General features: G+C 45.6%; 1 protein-coding gene across 3 annotated transcripts in view; it reads right to left on the bottom strand.

The window, feature by feature from the left end:
• Nucleotides 1-16,604, bottom strand: part of LOC139374734 (teneurin-3) — a 320,057-nt gene that overhangs the window by 130,735 nt on the left and 172,718 nt on the right. For all 3 annotated transcript variants that reach the window (XM_071115855.1, XM_071115856.1, XM_071115857.1), the window contains one exon: nt 10,007-10,238. In XM_071115855.1, the coding sequence (XP_070971956.1) occupies nt 10,007-10,238 (232 nt within the window). The remainder of the gene's footprint in view (nt 1-10,006; nt 10,239-16,604) is intronic.

Raw genomic sequence — 16,604 nt, 5'->3', positions numbered from 1 at the left:
AGTCAGTGAAGCTCGTTTGTTTGGCTGTTGGTTTTCCTCACCCTAGTATTTTACATTCTTATAGCGTTCACACATTGTTTTAGTGTACTGTAAAGCATTTAGCTCCCCAGGGTGTTTGACTCTGTGTGTGTGTGTGTGTGTGTGTGTGTGTTTGCTACCCATTTGTCTTCTTAGACTTTATATTACCCATACATACACTACATTGGATATGCGATAGGCACTTCAGTATTATTTATGACCTTATCAAATTGCCAGGTGTCTGGATTGTATGTCTAATGTGCAACACATTCCAATGGTGTCTTTCATATTTCATTTTGTGGAAAAGTGAGAGAGAGGTATTTAGAGAAAAAGTCATACCTCAAATGGGAAATCGAATATGTTTGTTTAAAAAACAATGTGAGCGTTCTTATCAATCTCCTAATTAAAAAGACAATTCATTCGAATGAAAACGGATTCTGCGTTTATGGGAAGAAATGGTGATACTTTTTAATTGAATTTAGCTACCTTATCCAGTTCAAAAGGCTCCTTTCAACCAAAACATTATCTTTGTTCGCTCGTATCAGTGAAAAGATAGAGACGAAGTCTACATGGAAACGTGTCTGGATTTAAAAACGTTTTGAAACTATAATTAAATATTCGGATTAAAAAAACCTGACAATGATAATAAAATCTAGACAAAGTTCAATGACTTCTTCCGTGAGTATTGAAATCAAACGGCAACAGAGGATAGATATAATTGCTCTATCCTTTAGATAGCATCTCTGTGCCCGATACCTACACTACGGGGCCAAAAGGGTTTCTCAGTGCTTTGATAGTGGGCCAGCCGCAACCAGTTTCCTTTGGCATAAGGGATTTGTAGAGCGACTGCAAGAGCAAAGGCACGCATGTGGCGGGGGCCACCATTGTTAATTGACTGGAGGTGGCCTGACGCTGAGCAGCATTACTATGCTAATCCCCCCCATATCCCCTTCCACATCTCCAGAGCTCTCCAACAATGGGCTGAGGAGAGAGACGCTAACATTAGCATGTGGCCATAGAGACAATAATCTTAGCGTTAGCATGTTGACATATATAAGCTTTACCACAAGGCCATAGAGACTAAACAGTTTGTTAGCATTAGCATGAGGCCATAAATAAGCTATGTTAGCATTGAGGTCTTAAACACGCTCATGTTAGTGTTAGCATTGGGACATATGGATGCTATGTGAACATTAGCAGGAGGATAGAAAAGCAATATTAGCATTAGCGTGAGGCTATAGAGGCGGCAGGGTAGCTTAGTGGTTAGAGCGTTGGGCTAGTAACCGGAAGGTTGCAAGTTCAAATCCCCGAGCTGACAAGGTACAAATCTGTCGTTCTGCCCCTGAACAGGCAGTTAACCCACTGTTCCTAGGACGTCATTGAAAATAAGAATTTGTTCTTAACTGACTTGCTTTGTTAAATAAAGATAAAATAAATAAATAGAGAAGACATGTTAGCACTAGCATGCAGCCATACTGTACAATAGCTAGAACTAGCAGGTTAGCTACGTCAACACACATTGTTTTCCCCCCAGAGCATATAAATTACATTGAAGGGAAGTTAATGCAACATGGCAGGCTCAGAGAAAAGACAAGAGGCTGAGCTACTTTGAGAAAATAAAGGGGCGGGGAATCATATTTGTCGTAAAATCTAGGTGTTGAGTTGCAGACCGGGCTAATGAAAACTGATCCAGAGGTAGAGAGGAGGGATGGTGCGGCAAAGGAGTGTGTGTGTTTGTCTATGAGATGTGTGTGTATGCATGTGTCTCTGTGTGTCTATGATGTGTGTGTGTGTGTGAGACAGGCGTGGGAGGCAGTCCTCTGACACAACAGGTGAGAATGACAATGAGTCACGGATTGGGTGATGAGGGATTATCACCTCGGAATGAGACCTTTCACACTCCTCCCATCTCTAACCTAATCCCCTTGAGTACCCACACACCCCTTTTCTATCCCGACTGCTCTCTCTGTCTCTCTCTGTCTCTCTCTCTCTCTCTCTCTCTCTCTCATGTTATCTACTTATCCTTCATCTTCCTCTCCACCCCTCCTTGTCCTCCACTCAGACCTCTGACATGCTATACCCATCCCTCTCTCATTCACAAAACAGCTCTCAAACACCTGGGCCTCCCCCTCCATCCATCCACTTTTCAACTCATTTAAAACTCAAAATCTCTCCACTCTCATTATGTCCCTCTCCAAAATCGTCACTTCACATGTTCATTATCCTGACATAAGTACTATCAATCCACAAAAAAAGTACTACGCAATCCACAAAGAAACACCGAAAATAAAATGAAAGCCAAAAGGTATTATCTCGATGACGACAGCCACAAAGCTGCAGGAGAGCACAGACATTGAAGTCTGACACCCTAGCTTGACTTTGAAAAAGTACCAGTGACAGATGAAAGAAAAGAAAAGTGAAGAACCTAGCCTCGTATCGTCAGCTCTTTCCTGTAGGTGTATGGATATATGCCAATGTCCATAATTGGCATTCATGGGATGGTGACGCTATAGCTTATCGCTCACAATGTTACCGGGGGCAACATTGATTTAATCCCCCAGGCTGTAAAATATTTGTACAAACTTTATTAGCTAGTCGGCTCACGAACAGGACTGGAGAACATAGCCTTCCTCGTGTTTCCATAGATAGTCTGGGGCTGGTGAGGTCGGGGGCTGTGTGTGTGGGTTAGCTAAAGGCATACCACAGTTGGTGTGTGTTTAGTCTGAAGAGATTAACCTCGGTGTACATATGATAGGCCGGCTGTCTGTCTCTTCTCTCGAGGAGCTATGAGTGTGTGTGTGTGTGTGTGTGCGTATGATTGTGCCTGTGTGTGTGCGCGTCTCTCTCGCGTTATGAGCTAAGGAGGAATATGGTGTGAAGAATTCAAGTAAGAGATACTTTCAATAAAATGAGAGACTTTAAGAAGCAGTTGATCAAGCCATTACAATGGTGTTGATCTAACTTTCTCATTTGCGCTACAGGATAGTGGAATAATGTGTCTTTGATGAAAAGCTTGTCTCTCTGATATTCACTGAGTGTTTAAAGGAAATAACCCCTGGGCTGTACAGACTTGCCACTCAGACTGAATTCCAGCCAGTGAAGCCGAGATATAGCGCTATCGGCGTTAAGTTATGGGTCACAATTCTGATTTGTATGCGCGTCTGTAACACGGTACAAATCATTTACAGAGACTTTCATCACAGTATTATCATTATTAATGTCGTTTTGTATTTCAAATAGCACTCAAATATTCACATGGTTGATTTTGCTGAATTAAAAAGCTGTTGTTGATATACTGTCATAATGAAAGGTGTAGTAAAATACAGTATTTTGTCATCAAAAAGAACAGTTAATCACTGTTGGAGTTTATTGTCTTTCTGCAGGGGAAGTTTATAAAGCATTAGGTTTATGGCAAAGGCTTTAATTACAGTCTATCCTGGTAGGCGGATAACAAGGACACATTTAAGTGACAGACACACACAGACACAGACAGACAGACAGACACACACACACACACACACACACATTTGTTTCCTATATCAGGGTTGTCGTTCACACCCTGCTTGGAATCATCTCCTTGCTCTCAGAAGCTATGTTTAGAGAAGTTGAAGTTGTGTGGTTGGGATTCACAGATGTGGAAATGTGTGTGTGTGTGTGTGTGTGTGTGTGTGTGTGTGTGTGTGTGTGTCGGGGTATATAAAGAAGCAATGCTTTTGTTATTTTTCACTGACCATGCTGAGAGGACCCTATTTATGTATAGAGAGTTATTCATCTGCAGATGCGAGAGAGAGAGGGGTCTTTGAATGCATCAAGCACCACCATGTTAAGTGGTTTGTGACATACACAGGTTCTAAGACAGACTCTTAGAACCTCTCAGAGAGAACTGAAGCACTCCGTCACTGAGTGGAACCAGACTCTATACAAGATCTCAATAGGAGGAGACAATAGATGAAGTAGCAAAGGTGATGGAACACTAGAACACACAACACGACTTTAGATGTAATTGGTGAAAGGCGCTAGCTAATGTTAGCTATAGTGTCTCCCCAACAGGGCTTTAGAAGTAATTGTCGTAGTAAAAGGAGTTAGCTAACGTTAGCTATAGTGTCTCCCCAACAGGGCTTTAGAAGTAATTGTCGTAGTAAAAGGAGTTAGCTAACGTTAGCTATAGTGTCTCCCCAACAGGGCTTTAGAAGTAATTGTCGTAGTAAAAGGAGTTAGCTAATGTTAGCTATAGTGTCTCCCCAACAGGGCTTTAGAAGTAATTGTCGTAGTAAAAGGAGTTAGCTAACGTTAGCTATAGTGTCTCCCCAACAGGGCTTTAGAAGTAATTGTCGTAGTAAAAGGAGTTAGCTAACGTTAGCTATAGTGTCTCCCCAACAGGGCTTTAGAAGTAATTGTCGTAGTAAAAGGAGTTAGCTAACGTTAGCTATAGTGTCTCCCCAACAGGGCTTTAGAAGTAATTGTCGTAGTAAAAGGAGTTAGCTAATGTTAGCTATAGTGTCTCCTCAACAGGGCTTTAGAAGTAATTGTCGTAGTAAAAGGAGTTAGCTAACGTTAGCTATAGTGTCTCCTCAACAGGGCTTTAGAAGTAATTGTCGTAGTAAAAGGAGTTAGCTAACGTTAGCTATAGTGTCTCCTCAACAGGGCTTTAGAAGTAATTGTCGTAGTAAAAGGAGTTAGCTAACGTTAGCTATAGTGTCTCCTCAACAGGGCTTTAGAAGTAATTGTCGTAGTAAAAGGAGTTAGCTAACGTTAGCTATAGTGTCTCCTCAACAGGGCTTTAGAAGTAATTGTCGTAGTAAAAGGAGTTAGCTAACGTTAGCTATAGTGTCTCCTCAACAGGGCTTTAGAAGTAATTGTCGTAGTAAAAGGAGTTAGCTAACGTTAGCTATAGTGTCTCCTCAACAGGGCTTTTCAATGTTATTGTCATGGTGAAAGGAGCTAGCTAACGTTAGCGTTCGTCTCCAGGGGATTTTCTCTTTATGTCCTCAGTATTAAATGAATATGTGACAATATAGTAATCAGAGGAGTAATGGTGTAATCAGAGGAGTAATGGTGACAGAAGAGGAGGGTGGTTAAAGTGGGCTTATTGAGTTAAAAGGTTATGATGGAGACCGTTCTGTAAGAGGGTGGTGGTGAGAGGGTGTGTGCGTCATGAGTGTGTGAGTAATTGTCATCATTTTAATGTACCCTATATTTACTTTTATAAGTATATCTGGCTATATTATTTTACTATTGCTTCATTGATGCAACAAAAAAGAACATAAGAACTGAGATGGAGGGAAGGGAAGTCAAAAGAACAAACACAAATGTAGCAATATTGTCGTGCAGAAAGTTGACTAAAGACCGCATCTGAAGCCTAAAGAAAATGGCCTTCTCTGGTACGTTTCTAAGACAACAACGTGTCATTATTTCCCTTAAAGATGCAGCTGTTTTTTTTATGTGATCTGTCAACCGTTTTTATAAAAATAAATAGTACACCTCATGCTGTCAATAACGAAAAATATTTATGTTTTTATATATAGGATCTTTACTTTGTTGCCAGGCCGACCAACATAGTTGAGAAGATTTAAAGAAGACTTCACAGAAGGAGCCAACATGATCAAGATGTTGTAAGATGAGATGATGTGTAGTAAAATACTCCTCGTCGGCACACATGTAGTTAAACTACGTTTCCAATAAAACCTTAAAAGGGATGATACCTGCTCATCAACATCCTCTGAAAGAGAAAGAGAACCGTTGAAGCCTGGAGAGTACTTCCTACCCTTAAATTATTACACTTTTCTTTCATCATTTCTTCTTGAGCCTCAATGTCAAAAATAATGTCTGGTTTAGAAATGATGGGCTTGATTTGCGATTCAGTTTGTGCAAGGGGAACATTTATCAAATCCCACCGTCACAGAGCATATTGGCAGTCTCTATGGGGGTGCCACAGGGCTCAATTCTTGGACCGACCCTCTTCTCTGAATACATCAATGATGTCGATCTTGCTGCTGCTGATTCTTTGATCCACCTCTACACAGACGACACCATTCTGTACCTCTGGCCCTTCTTTGGACACTGTGTTAACTAACCTCCAGACGAGCTTCAATGTCATACAACTCTCCTTCTGTGGCCTACAATTGCTCTTAAATACAAGTAAAGCTAAATGCATGCTCTTTAACCGATCGCTGCCTGCACCTGCCCGCCCGTCCAACATCACTACTCTGGACGGTTCTGACTTAGAATATGTGGACAACTACAAATACTTAGGTGTCTGGTTAGACTGTAAACTCTACTTCCAGACTCACATCAAACATCTCCAATCCAAAGTTAAATATAGAATTGGCTTCCTATTTAGCAACAAAGCATCCTTTACTCATGCTGCCAAACATACCCTTGTAAAACTGACCATCCTACCGATCCTCAACTTCAGCGATGTCATTTACAAAATAGCCTCCAATATCCTACTCAATAAATTGGATGCAGTCTATCACAGTGCCATCTGTTTTGTCACCAAAGCCCCATATACTACCCACCACTGCGACCTGTATGCTCTCGTTGGCTGGCCCTCGCTTCATACTCGTCGCCAAACCCACTGGCTCCAGGTCATCTACAAGGCCCTGCTAGGTAAAGTCCCCCCTTATCTCAGCTCGCTGGTCACCATAGCAGCACCCACCTGTAGCACGCGTTCCAGCAGGTATATCTCACTTGTCACCCCCAAAGCCAATTCTTCCTTTGGCCGCCTCTCCTTACAGTTCTCTGCTGCCAATGACTGGAACAAACTACAAAAATCTCTGAAGCTGGAGACTCATATCTCCCTCACTAGCTTTAAGCACCAGCTGTCAGAGCAGCTCACAGATCACTGCACCTGTACATAGCCCATCTATAATTTAGCCCAAACAACTACCTCTCCCCCTACTGTATTTATTTATTCATTTTGCTCCTTTGCACCCCATTATTTTTATTTCTACTTTACACATTATTCCACCGCAAATCTACCATTCCAGTGTTTTACTTGCTATATTGTATTTACTTTGCCACCATGGCCATTTTTTGCCTTTACCTCCCTTATCTCACCTCATTTGCTCACATCGTATATAGACTTCTTTTTCTACTGGTTAAATACCTGGTTAAATAAAGGTGAAATAAATCAAATGAAGAGAGTTCACAGTTTAGTTTATTTCCCTGACAGGCTCTTATTGTGTATACACATGAAACACAACCTCCCTTTGCACGCAGACTCATTTAGCCTGCATCCCAATTTTTATTTATTTAACTAGGCAAGTCAGTTAAGAACAAATTCTTATTTTCAATGACAGGAACAGTGGGTTAACTGCCTTGTTCAGGGGCAGAACGACAGCTTGTTACCTTGTCAGCTGGGGGATTTGATCTTGCAACCTTTCGGTTACTAGTCCAACCGCTCTGACCACTAGACTACCTGCCGCCCCACACCCTATTCCCTTTATAGTGCACTACTTTTGAATGACATTATAGAGAATAGGGTGCCATTTGGGATGCAGACAGGGAGTGCTCAAATCTGCTAGTGTGAGCCAAACGTGTTGAATTAGGTGCCTACAAAGCAGAGAGAGGGAATCTGATACTGTGAGTACTCTGTGCTGTAGTGTTTGTCCATGTTGTAGCCAGAGCTTGGGTTAAAAGGCTTCCTACACACAGCAAGGGAGGATCTCTCTCACACACACACACACACACAGACTGAGGGTCATGGTGTGGTTTTGGACCGGGGCTTTGAGTTGACCACTGCATTCCTGTGTTGTGTTTTTCCCCTTCACCCCTGGGCCCAGATGCCATGGTGGAACTGTATTCCCTGTGGAGGTGGGGGGGGGGGGGGGGGGGTAACACGAGCATTAAGACCCTCTTGTTAATAATAGATGTCTACATATTGCTTTGTCAATAGGAGATGAGGAGGACAGCCAAGGTCATACAGGAGGATAGCATGGACAAGAGGAGGAGGAGAGACAGAGAGAGTAGAGAGAGAGAGAGAGAGAGAGAGAGAGAGAATGAGGGACATATAGGAAGAGGAAATGGATGGTGAGGGACATATAGGAAGAGGAAATGGATGGCGAGGGACATGACGCCAGCTAGTCCCCCCCGATCTCCTGCTGCCCAACACGCCTGTTGCAGATGAGGTCTGGGGTTATGGTTGGTTCTGGTGTTGGAGACAGATGAACCATAAAGGCCAGAGAGACAGAGAGGGAATGAGAGAGGGAATGAGAGAGGGAATGAAAGAGGAAATGAGAGAGAGTGAGTGAGTGAGTGTGTGTGTGTGTGTGTGTGTGTGTGTGAGAGAGTGAGTGAGTGAGTGAGTGAGTGAGTGAGTGAGTGAGTGAGTGAGTGAGTGAGTGAGTGAGTGAGAGAGAGAGAGAGAGAGAGAGAGAGAGAGAGAGAGAGAAGAAACAGGGCCTCCCTTAGGAGAGCCAGGTGTGTTGTTCAAGGGTCCCTTTACACACTGTTTGGCCTGGCACTTCTCTGGTCATAAAATATAAAACTATACAGCCAGGGCTTTTCACACACATATCACCCAGAGGCCCCCGGCCCTGCTTAACTCTACAGCTACACTGTCCTGTTCCTCTATTCCTCTATTCCGCCATCCCTTCATTACTCTATCCCTCTATCCCTCTATTTATGCCTGGTAATGTTATATAGCCATCCCTCTATTTATGCCTGGTAATGTTACATAGCCAAGTCAGTTTTTTTCTAATTCTCCTCTTTTTCTTTCTTTCATTTGTTCATTCTTTTTCTGGAAAAGAAAGGTGGGAAACATTCTGGACAAAAAAAGAGCGAGGCACAAATTGACTGTTGGATCTGAGGTCGGAGTAAGTGAGGGCGCTCACAAAAGAGAAGCGCCCTGTAACTTCTTCAAACGCACACACATTCACTCTTGCAACTACACACACGAGCACAGAAACACACACACACACACACACACACACACGGGCACATAAACAAACATGCAGCGCAAGTGCACACACACAGCAACACACAGACACACACAGAGACAGGAGGGAGATGTGTTGTATTGTGTAACAATGAAAGCATGAATGAACAGTGCGGGTAACTGTTTAAAACAGAGAGAGGAGGTAGAGGAAGAGATAACAAGAGAGGAGGTGGAGGAAGAGACCCATTAACACTATAACACCTGAGCCAGACTGCAGTCTACTAATAATACAGTAGAGGCACAAATCAATGTGTGTGTGTGTGTGTGTGTTTAAACCCCCCTCTGTGTCCCTAGTCATTGATTGACAAGTCCAAAAGCTGTACAATAACACGTGGGAGGAAAGCCTTTGTGACCGGGCAGTGTGTGTGTGTGTGTGTGTGTGTTAACGTTTGAGTGTGTGCTCTCTGTAAGATCCTAGTTCTGAGGAAGACTAGTGGTGGAGGGTTACACTAAAGAAATACCCTCATTGTACTCAGTGTGTTGCTACATCAGTATTGTAAATGTTTGGGTTGCCAGATTGTCTCTGGTTTGATTTGCAAAGTCACAAATGGGTATAGTTACTGGGATGGCTGAGGTAAGGGTTGCCAAGTTGGCTGAATGTTACAGACGAGTGTTACGGACAGATGCTAGTTTGTCCACTTTAACTAGTTTCATTTTGCCAGTTTAGCTAAGGCATGGTTCCCAAGGTTGACTACCTTGCCAGATTGGCGGATTGGGTTGCCAGGTATTCTCACAAATAAAAAGAGATATGTGATCATGTCTCGATGTAATCAAGGTATGGAATTATGGTTATTTTCAAATACAATCTATTTTAGTTGAAATGTACAAATTATTATAATTATGTTCCGGCCTCCCCGACCATCGGCTTTGACAAAAATCGTCCCGCAGCTGAATCTAGTTGCCTACCAGCGGTTCTGTTTTCCAGGTATGCTAATGTTATGTTATAACCCATAATGTCTTGATGTAGAGCAATCTGCTCCCAGATTTGAGATATAGGTTGCCAGGTTTGCTTAATTCACGTTTAATACAGTTGCCATGTATTTTTCTTACCTGCTCTCCAGTGGCACATTGCTGCCCAGGACCCAGCTGTCCTGCAGCGGCACGGACTCGGGTGTGGTTTGCAGCTCGGCGGGGAGGGCGGCCGGTGGGGCCGGGCTGGGGTTACGGTTGCGGATGCTCAGGGAGTTGTGGTTGAGCGCGGTGACCGACGGCTGCTGCTTGTGGGGAGGCGGGGCTGGCGGCAGCGTGGACTGGCCCTGCTGATGGTGATTGGGCGGTTGCTCTGTATCGGAGAGGACATAAGAGATGGGGAAGGGTAAGTGATTTGAGGTTTGATGGAGAAATGAAAATACCTCTAACACAGTTAGTTACAGGTTTGACAAAAAGATGACAGCCCCACAAAAGAAACATTCAACAACAGAATGTTGTGTTCAGTAAAATGTACTGATGCTCATTGTGCCTCTGGAGTCTCCCTCTCTCTCCCATATGCTAGCATCCTGGGTAATTAATCATCACACTTAAGTAAACCTATTTGGATGAGTGCAGGCATCATTACAACACAACATCTGGCTGCTATTACAACACTACAATGATGAACACTCCTGCCACACACCCACAAGCACGCACACACCCTCCTTCTCCTCCCTCAGTACTGCTCTGTTTACCTCAGAGCCTGAAAGATGGCCGTTCTATATTTCTTAAATTTAACCTTTATTTAATTAGGCAAGTCAGTTAAGAACAAATTCTTATTTACAATGACCTGGGAACAGTGGGTTAACTGCCTTGTTCAGGAGCAGAACGACAGATTTTTACCTTGTCAGCTCAGGGATTTGATCCTGCAACCTTTCGGTTACTAGACCAATGCTCTAACCACTAGGCTACCTGCCTTCTAATACCAACAATGTCTCAGAGATGATGATTACAGGTGGTTATACACGAGAGGAAGAAAACTTGGGAAGACAAATTACACAACCAGTCAGAGAACAACAGGTCACAGTGAACGTCTCTAATCTGCCCTCGGGGTTACAGTCTGAGAAGGCTAGTGGAATGAGCAGAGCGCAAACAAGGAGGAGGTGGCGGGAGGAGAGGATATTTCAGCAATCTTCTTCTCCTAGAACGGCGTTTAAATGACAGCGGGAGGAAGAGAGGAAGAAGAGGGGAGGAGAAGAGGAGGAGGGGAGATTCCAGATATTCTCCTAGCTCGCCACGGAGACCATCAGTGAGAGCTCAACAGCAGACGTTTCATTATGGTTCTTAACTGAACGTTTCATATCTGATTACGAGGCTGCTAGAACTAATGACCTTCACAGCCCTGCAGTCTACTGCGCTCTGCAGTGCTCTGGAGGCTCTTTTACAAAGCTACAGCAATTACCTCCTAACACACATTGCTGTCACACACACACACCACTCGCAACACAATCTCATAAACAACCAACTTATTCAAACTCCCACACAGATATTTCATGGCACAAACACGCACACGCACACACACACACACACACACACACACACACACACACACACACACACACACACACACACACACACACACACACACACACACACACACACACACACACACACAGAGAGTAAGGAAAAGAGCAGAGATAGTGTTTTAATTCCGGGGTGTTGGCTTCCCAAGTGCCTCTGCATCTGGTAGATTACCCAGGAGAGGATTGGCACACTGCCTCTCTCTCTCGGTCTCAGTCTTTCTCTGTTTCTCTCTCTCTCTCGCTCTCTCTCTCAGTCTCTCGGTCTCAGTCTCTCTCTCTGTCTCAGTCTCTCTCTCTCTCTCTCTCTCTCTGTCTCAGTCTCTCTCTCTTTCGGTCTCTCTCGGTCTCAGTCTCTCTCTCTCTCTCGGTCTCTGTCTCAGTCTCTCTCTCTCTGTCTCAGTCTCTCTCTCTTTCGGTCTCTCTCTCTCTCTCTCTCTATCTCTCAGTCTCTTGGTCTCAGTCTCTCTGTCTCTCTCTGTCTTGGCCTCTCTCTGTCTCGGTCTCTCTCTCTCTCTGTCTCACTCTCTCTCTCTCTCGCTCTCTCTCTCTGTCTCTCTTTCTGTCTCTCTCTCGGTGTCTCTCTGTCTCGGTCTCTCTCTCTCTCTCTCTCTCGGTCTCTCTCTCTCTCTCTCTCTCTCTCTGTCTCGGTCTCTCTCCATCTGTCTCGGTCTCTCTCTCTCTCTCTGTCTCTCTCTCGGTCTCTCTCTTGGTCTCTCTGTCTCAGTCTCTCTCTGTCTCGCTCTCAGTCTCTCTATCTAGGTCTCTCTCTAGGTCTCTGTCTCTCTCTTGGACTCTCTCTCTGTCTCGGTCTCTCTCTCGGTCTCTCTCTTGGTATCTCTCTCTGTCTCAGTCTCTCTCTCTGTCTCGGTCTCTCTCTTGGTCTCTCTCTCTGCCTCGGCCTCTCTCTCTCTCGGTCTCTCTCTGTCTTGGCCTCTCTCTGTCTCGGTCTCTGTCTCACTCTCTGTCTCGGTCTCTCTCTCTGTCTCAGTCTCTCTGTCTCGGTCTCTCTCTCTCGGTCTCTCTCTCTCTGTCTCTGTCTTCTCTCTCTGTCTCGGTCTCTCTCTCTCGGTCTCTCTCCATCTGTCTCGGTCTCTCTCTCACCGTCTCTCTCTCTGTCTCTCTCTCTGTCTCTCTCTCGGTCTCTCTCTCGGTCTCTGTCTCTCTCTCTCGGTCTCTCTCTCTCTCTCGGTCTCTCTCAGTCTCGGTCTCTCTCTCTGTCTCGGTCTCTCTCTTGGTCTCGCTCTCTGTCTCGGTCTCTCTCTCTCTCTTGGTACCTCTCTGTCTCGGTCTCGCTCTCAGTCTCTCTATCTAGGTCTCTCTCTCGGTCTCGGTCTCTCTCTTGGACTCTCTCTCTGTCTCGGTCTCCCTCTCTCTGTCTCGGTCCCTCTGTATCTCGCTCTAAGGAATGAGCACTGAGCTTTAGCTCCAGACCCAAATCCCCTTTACCTCGGATTACATACACACCACTTGTAATACGAGCCCCCGCTATCCTCCCAAACACCCCCCAAGCTATCCTCCCTCCATGGGGAGCTAGATTCTTCAAACCACTGACAGCGTCCTCTGTTCTCTCCTTTCCTTCAGATGGCGGCATGGCTATTTAAAACCAAAAAAACATCAGATTATATTTTCACCTTCATGTGTTGTTGTTATTATTATCTATCCTGATGCCTAGTCACTTTACCCTGCCTCCATGTACATATCTACCTCTAATACCTTATTATTATCTATCCTGATACCTAGTCACTTTACCCTGCATCCATGTACATATCTACCTCTAATACCTTATTATTATCTATCGTGATACCTAGTCATTCTGGCACTGGTACTCCCTGTATATAGCTCCACAGTGATCTGGTACTGGTCCTCCCTGTATATAGCTCCACATTGATCTGGTACTGGTACTCCCTGTATATATCTCAACATTGATCTGGTACTCACTGTATATAGCTCCACATTGATCTGGTACTCACTGTATATAGCTCCACATTGATCTGGTACTGGTATTCCCTGTATATAGCTCCACATTGATCTGGTACTGGTACTCCCTGTATAAAGCTCCACAGTGATCTGGTACTGGTACTCCCTGTATATAGCTCCACAGTGATCTGGTACTGGTACTCCCTGTATATAGCTCCACAGTGATCTAGTACTGGTACTCCCTGTATATAGCTCCACAGTGATCTGGTACTGGTACTCCCTGTATATAGCTCCACAGTGATCTCCCTGTATATAGCTCCACAGTGATCTGGTACTGGTACTCCCTGTATCTAGCTCTACAGTGATCTGGTACTGGTACTCCCTGTATCTAGCTCCACAGTGATCTGGTACTGGTACTCCCTGTATATAGCTCCATTCTTGTGTATTCTCTTGTGTAACAATTTTTTTAACTCTGCATCGTTGGGAAGGGCTCGTAAGCAAAGCATTTCACATTAAAGTCTAGTTGTTTTCGGCGCATTTGACAAATAACATTTCATGTGATTTGATTGAGTGAGTAGGTTCTATGATACACAGGGATTATGAGAGGCAGATACGGCTTATCGCGAGGGAACGTGATGGTGCAGTGCACCGGGTGATGTGACTGTGGTTGGTGAGACGGAGATGCTCTGTGCTATTGTCCCCTTTTCCATTCACGTTGATGTGCACACACACACATCACCAGGTTTGAGGGGACATCAGCAGTGACAGTTGACAGTAATTGTCCATGACATGTGCGGAAAACACCCCCCTCTCCCGCCATCCCTCCAACCAGCCCTCTAGCCACCCCACCAAGCTGAGTGTTTGTAGCCCACCCGTGATGCCTGTCGGTGGGGGAGCGGTGGCATGTCACCTGGGCCCTGGTGGCATGTTGACACAGTAGCTGGCCTCACACTGTTTCTCTATGGGCTACCAGGCATCATGTGGCGTAGGATGACAACAATGCCTATAGACACTGGTCTGAGGTCAGTTTGGGGCAACCTACAAAAGAGGTGAGAGAGAATGATGTGGAGGAAAGAGAGAGGGGGGGGGGGATGAAGGAAACGAGGAGAAATGAAGGAGGGAAGAGGCAGCGGCAATGAGAGAGAGAGAGAGAGAGAGAGAGAGAGAGAGAGAGAGAGAGAGAGAGAGAGAGAGAGAGAGAGAGAGAGTGAGGGGAGGATAAAACGAAGTGGGGAGAGACGGGGGAGGCCCTGGAGGACTCTTCCCCCAGGTGAGGAGGAAGCTGGGAGAGTGAGAGGTTGCTTGATCGTCCGTGAGCTGACGGGATGGCTGGATTCACATCTGGCCCCGGACACGCCTCTCTCGACCCCCCCAAAACACACAAAGAGAGAGGGGGAATCACCATATCACATGGAGCTAAAGACACTGAGGACAAAGGAAAAGGAATGAAAACGCATGGTGGACGCTACGTCATGTGATATCAGTCTATACCCAGACCGTACATCAGGAAGACGCATTATGCCGGTCTATCCTGGAAGACTGACTGGTATGGTATAGGGACGACCTTTTGATCAAACAACTTTGAGTCTCAGTCACTGAACTGAGCTTCCTGGGGTCCACGTGACGGACCTACATTGTGAGACTACAATGGAAGCAGTGGGGGAAAAAACGATTCATCTACTGCTTTAGAGAAATGACGAGGGAATAACAGTATCTCACTAACAGAGCAAGGAAAGGGAGATGGAGGAGTATAGACGGAAGAAGAGGAGAGAGAGAGAGACGGGGAGGGAGAGAGAGAGTGAGAGAGAGAGACAGAGGGAGACAGAGAGAGACAGAGAGCGAGACAGAGAGGGATGAGCCCGGGGTCACAGCGACATGTCGGCCATGAAATGTTTAGATTTCCATTTTCCTCCGACAACCTGAGCCCTGACCTGGAACTGAATGAAAGCAATCAGCACAACAGAAGAAAAATCCCTCCCTTCCCTTTTATCTCCTCTCTCTTCACTCCCACCTCTCTCCCCTTCCACCTCATCTCTTCCCTCTCCTCCTCCCTTCCCTTTTGTCTCCTCTCTCTTCCCTCCCTTCCCTTTTGTCTCCTCTCTCTTCCCTCCCTCCTCTCGCCTTCCGCCTCTTCCCTCCCTCTCTCTTCCCTCCCTCCTCTCGCCTTCCGCCTCATCTCTTCCCTCTCTTCTTTTCTCGTCTCTCCCTCTCTCCTCTGTCCGGTCTCCAAGGGGTTGAAATGCTACAAGCTCTGGGTTTAACTGCAGTGGAATTAGGGGGGTCTAAATGGAACGGCGCTGGTTAAGACCCCCAAAGAGCCCTAATTGAAGCTTTGCATTATTTAACCATTCCTCCATAAGACGTGAGACGAGACACAGAGCCAACATGGTGATCCCACCTCCGAGCGCTCAGCGCTGACTTGGCAAGCTCTGCTGTTCTCCGCTAGGACTGTGTGTGTGTGTGTGTGTGTGTGTGTGTGTGTGTGCGTGAGTGTGTGTCTGTCTGGCCATAAATGTTTTGGAATAACAATGCATGTAAACAAAAGCAGGTAAATTGGGAAGGCAATATTTAAAGACAGTCAAAGAAATGGAGGAAGGTATATAAGTAGACACACAGGGGAACACATACACACCACCCCCTGTCCCCCGTCCCGTCCCAACCGTCCCACCACACACACACAGAAAAACAAAGCTGCTCCTTCACACCGCTCGACAGCACACATTATACGAAGCTGAATATGTATCCATTTCAGCGCCATATGTTTTTGACATGAGTTCAGTTCCCCAGTGAAGCCGAGAGCATCCGTCTCACTACAGGGCTTCCCATCCACTTGCCTTTCACTGGCTCTTAAACACAGACCATTAACATGACATATGGCACCAAGCGTAGCCCAGTTAACCTGGCTAGATGACCTTTACTAGACACACAGTACTCTGACTGACCCCTGTAGACTAAACTGTCTAACCCCCCAGCAAGGCAGGCCAGACAGGATCCAGAGATCCAGGCCTCCACCCCCTCAACCTTCACAGTGTATGCCCAAGCCTGGTGGCTTGAGAGGGGCAGAGGGAAGTTGAGAGAGGGCCCATGAAGAGTGAAGGATGGGGTGGGAAGGGAAGGGCCAGGAGAGGGGCCAAGGTGTAAGCTGATTCGTGACTTGGGCTGGGGGGGAGTGAGTGGAACAGTGTGTGTGTGTGTGTGTGTGTGTGTGTGTGTGTGTGTGTGTGTGTGAGAGATGGATG

The sequence above is a fragment of the Oncorhynchus clarkii genome, chromosome 19, assembly GCF_045791955.1.
Source record: "Oncorhynchus clarkii lewisi isolate Uvic-CL-2024 chromosome 19, UVic_Ocla_1.0, whole genome shotgun sequence".
NCBI lineage: Eukaryota > Metazoa > Chordata > Actinopteri > Salmoniformes > Salmonidae > Oncorhynchus > Oncorhynchus clarkii.
This window is presented reverse-complemented; position numbering and strand designations above follow the sequence as displayed.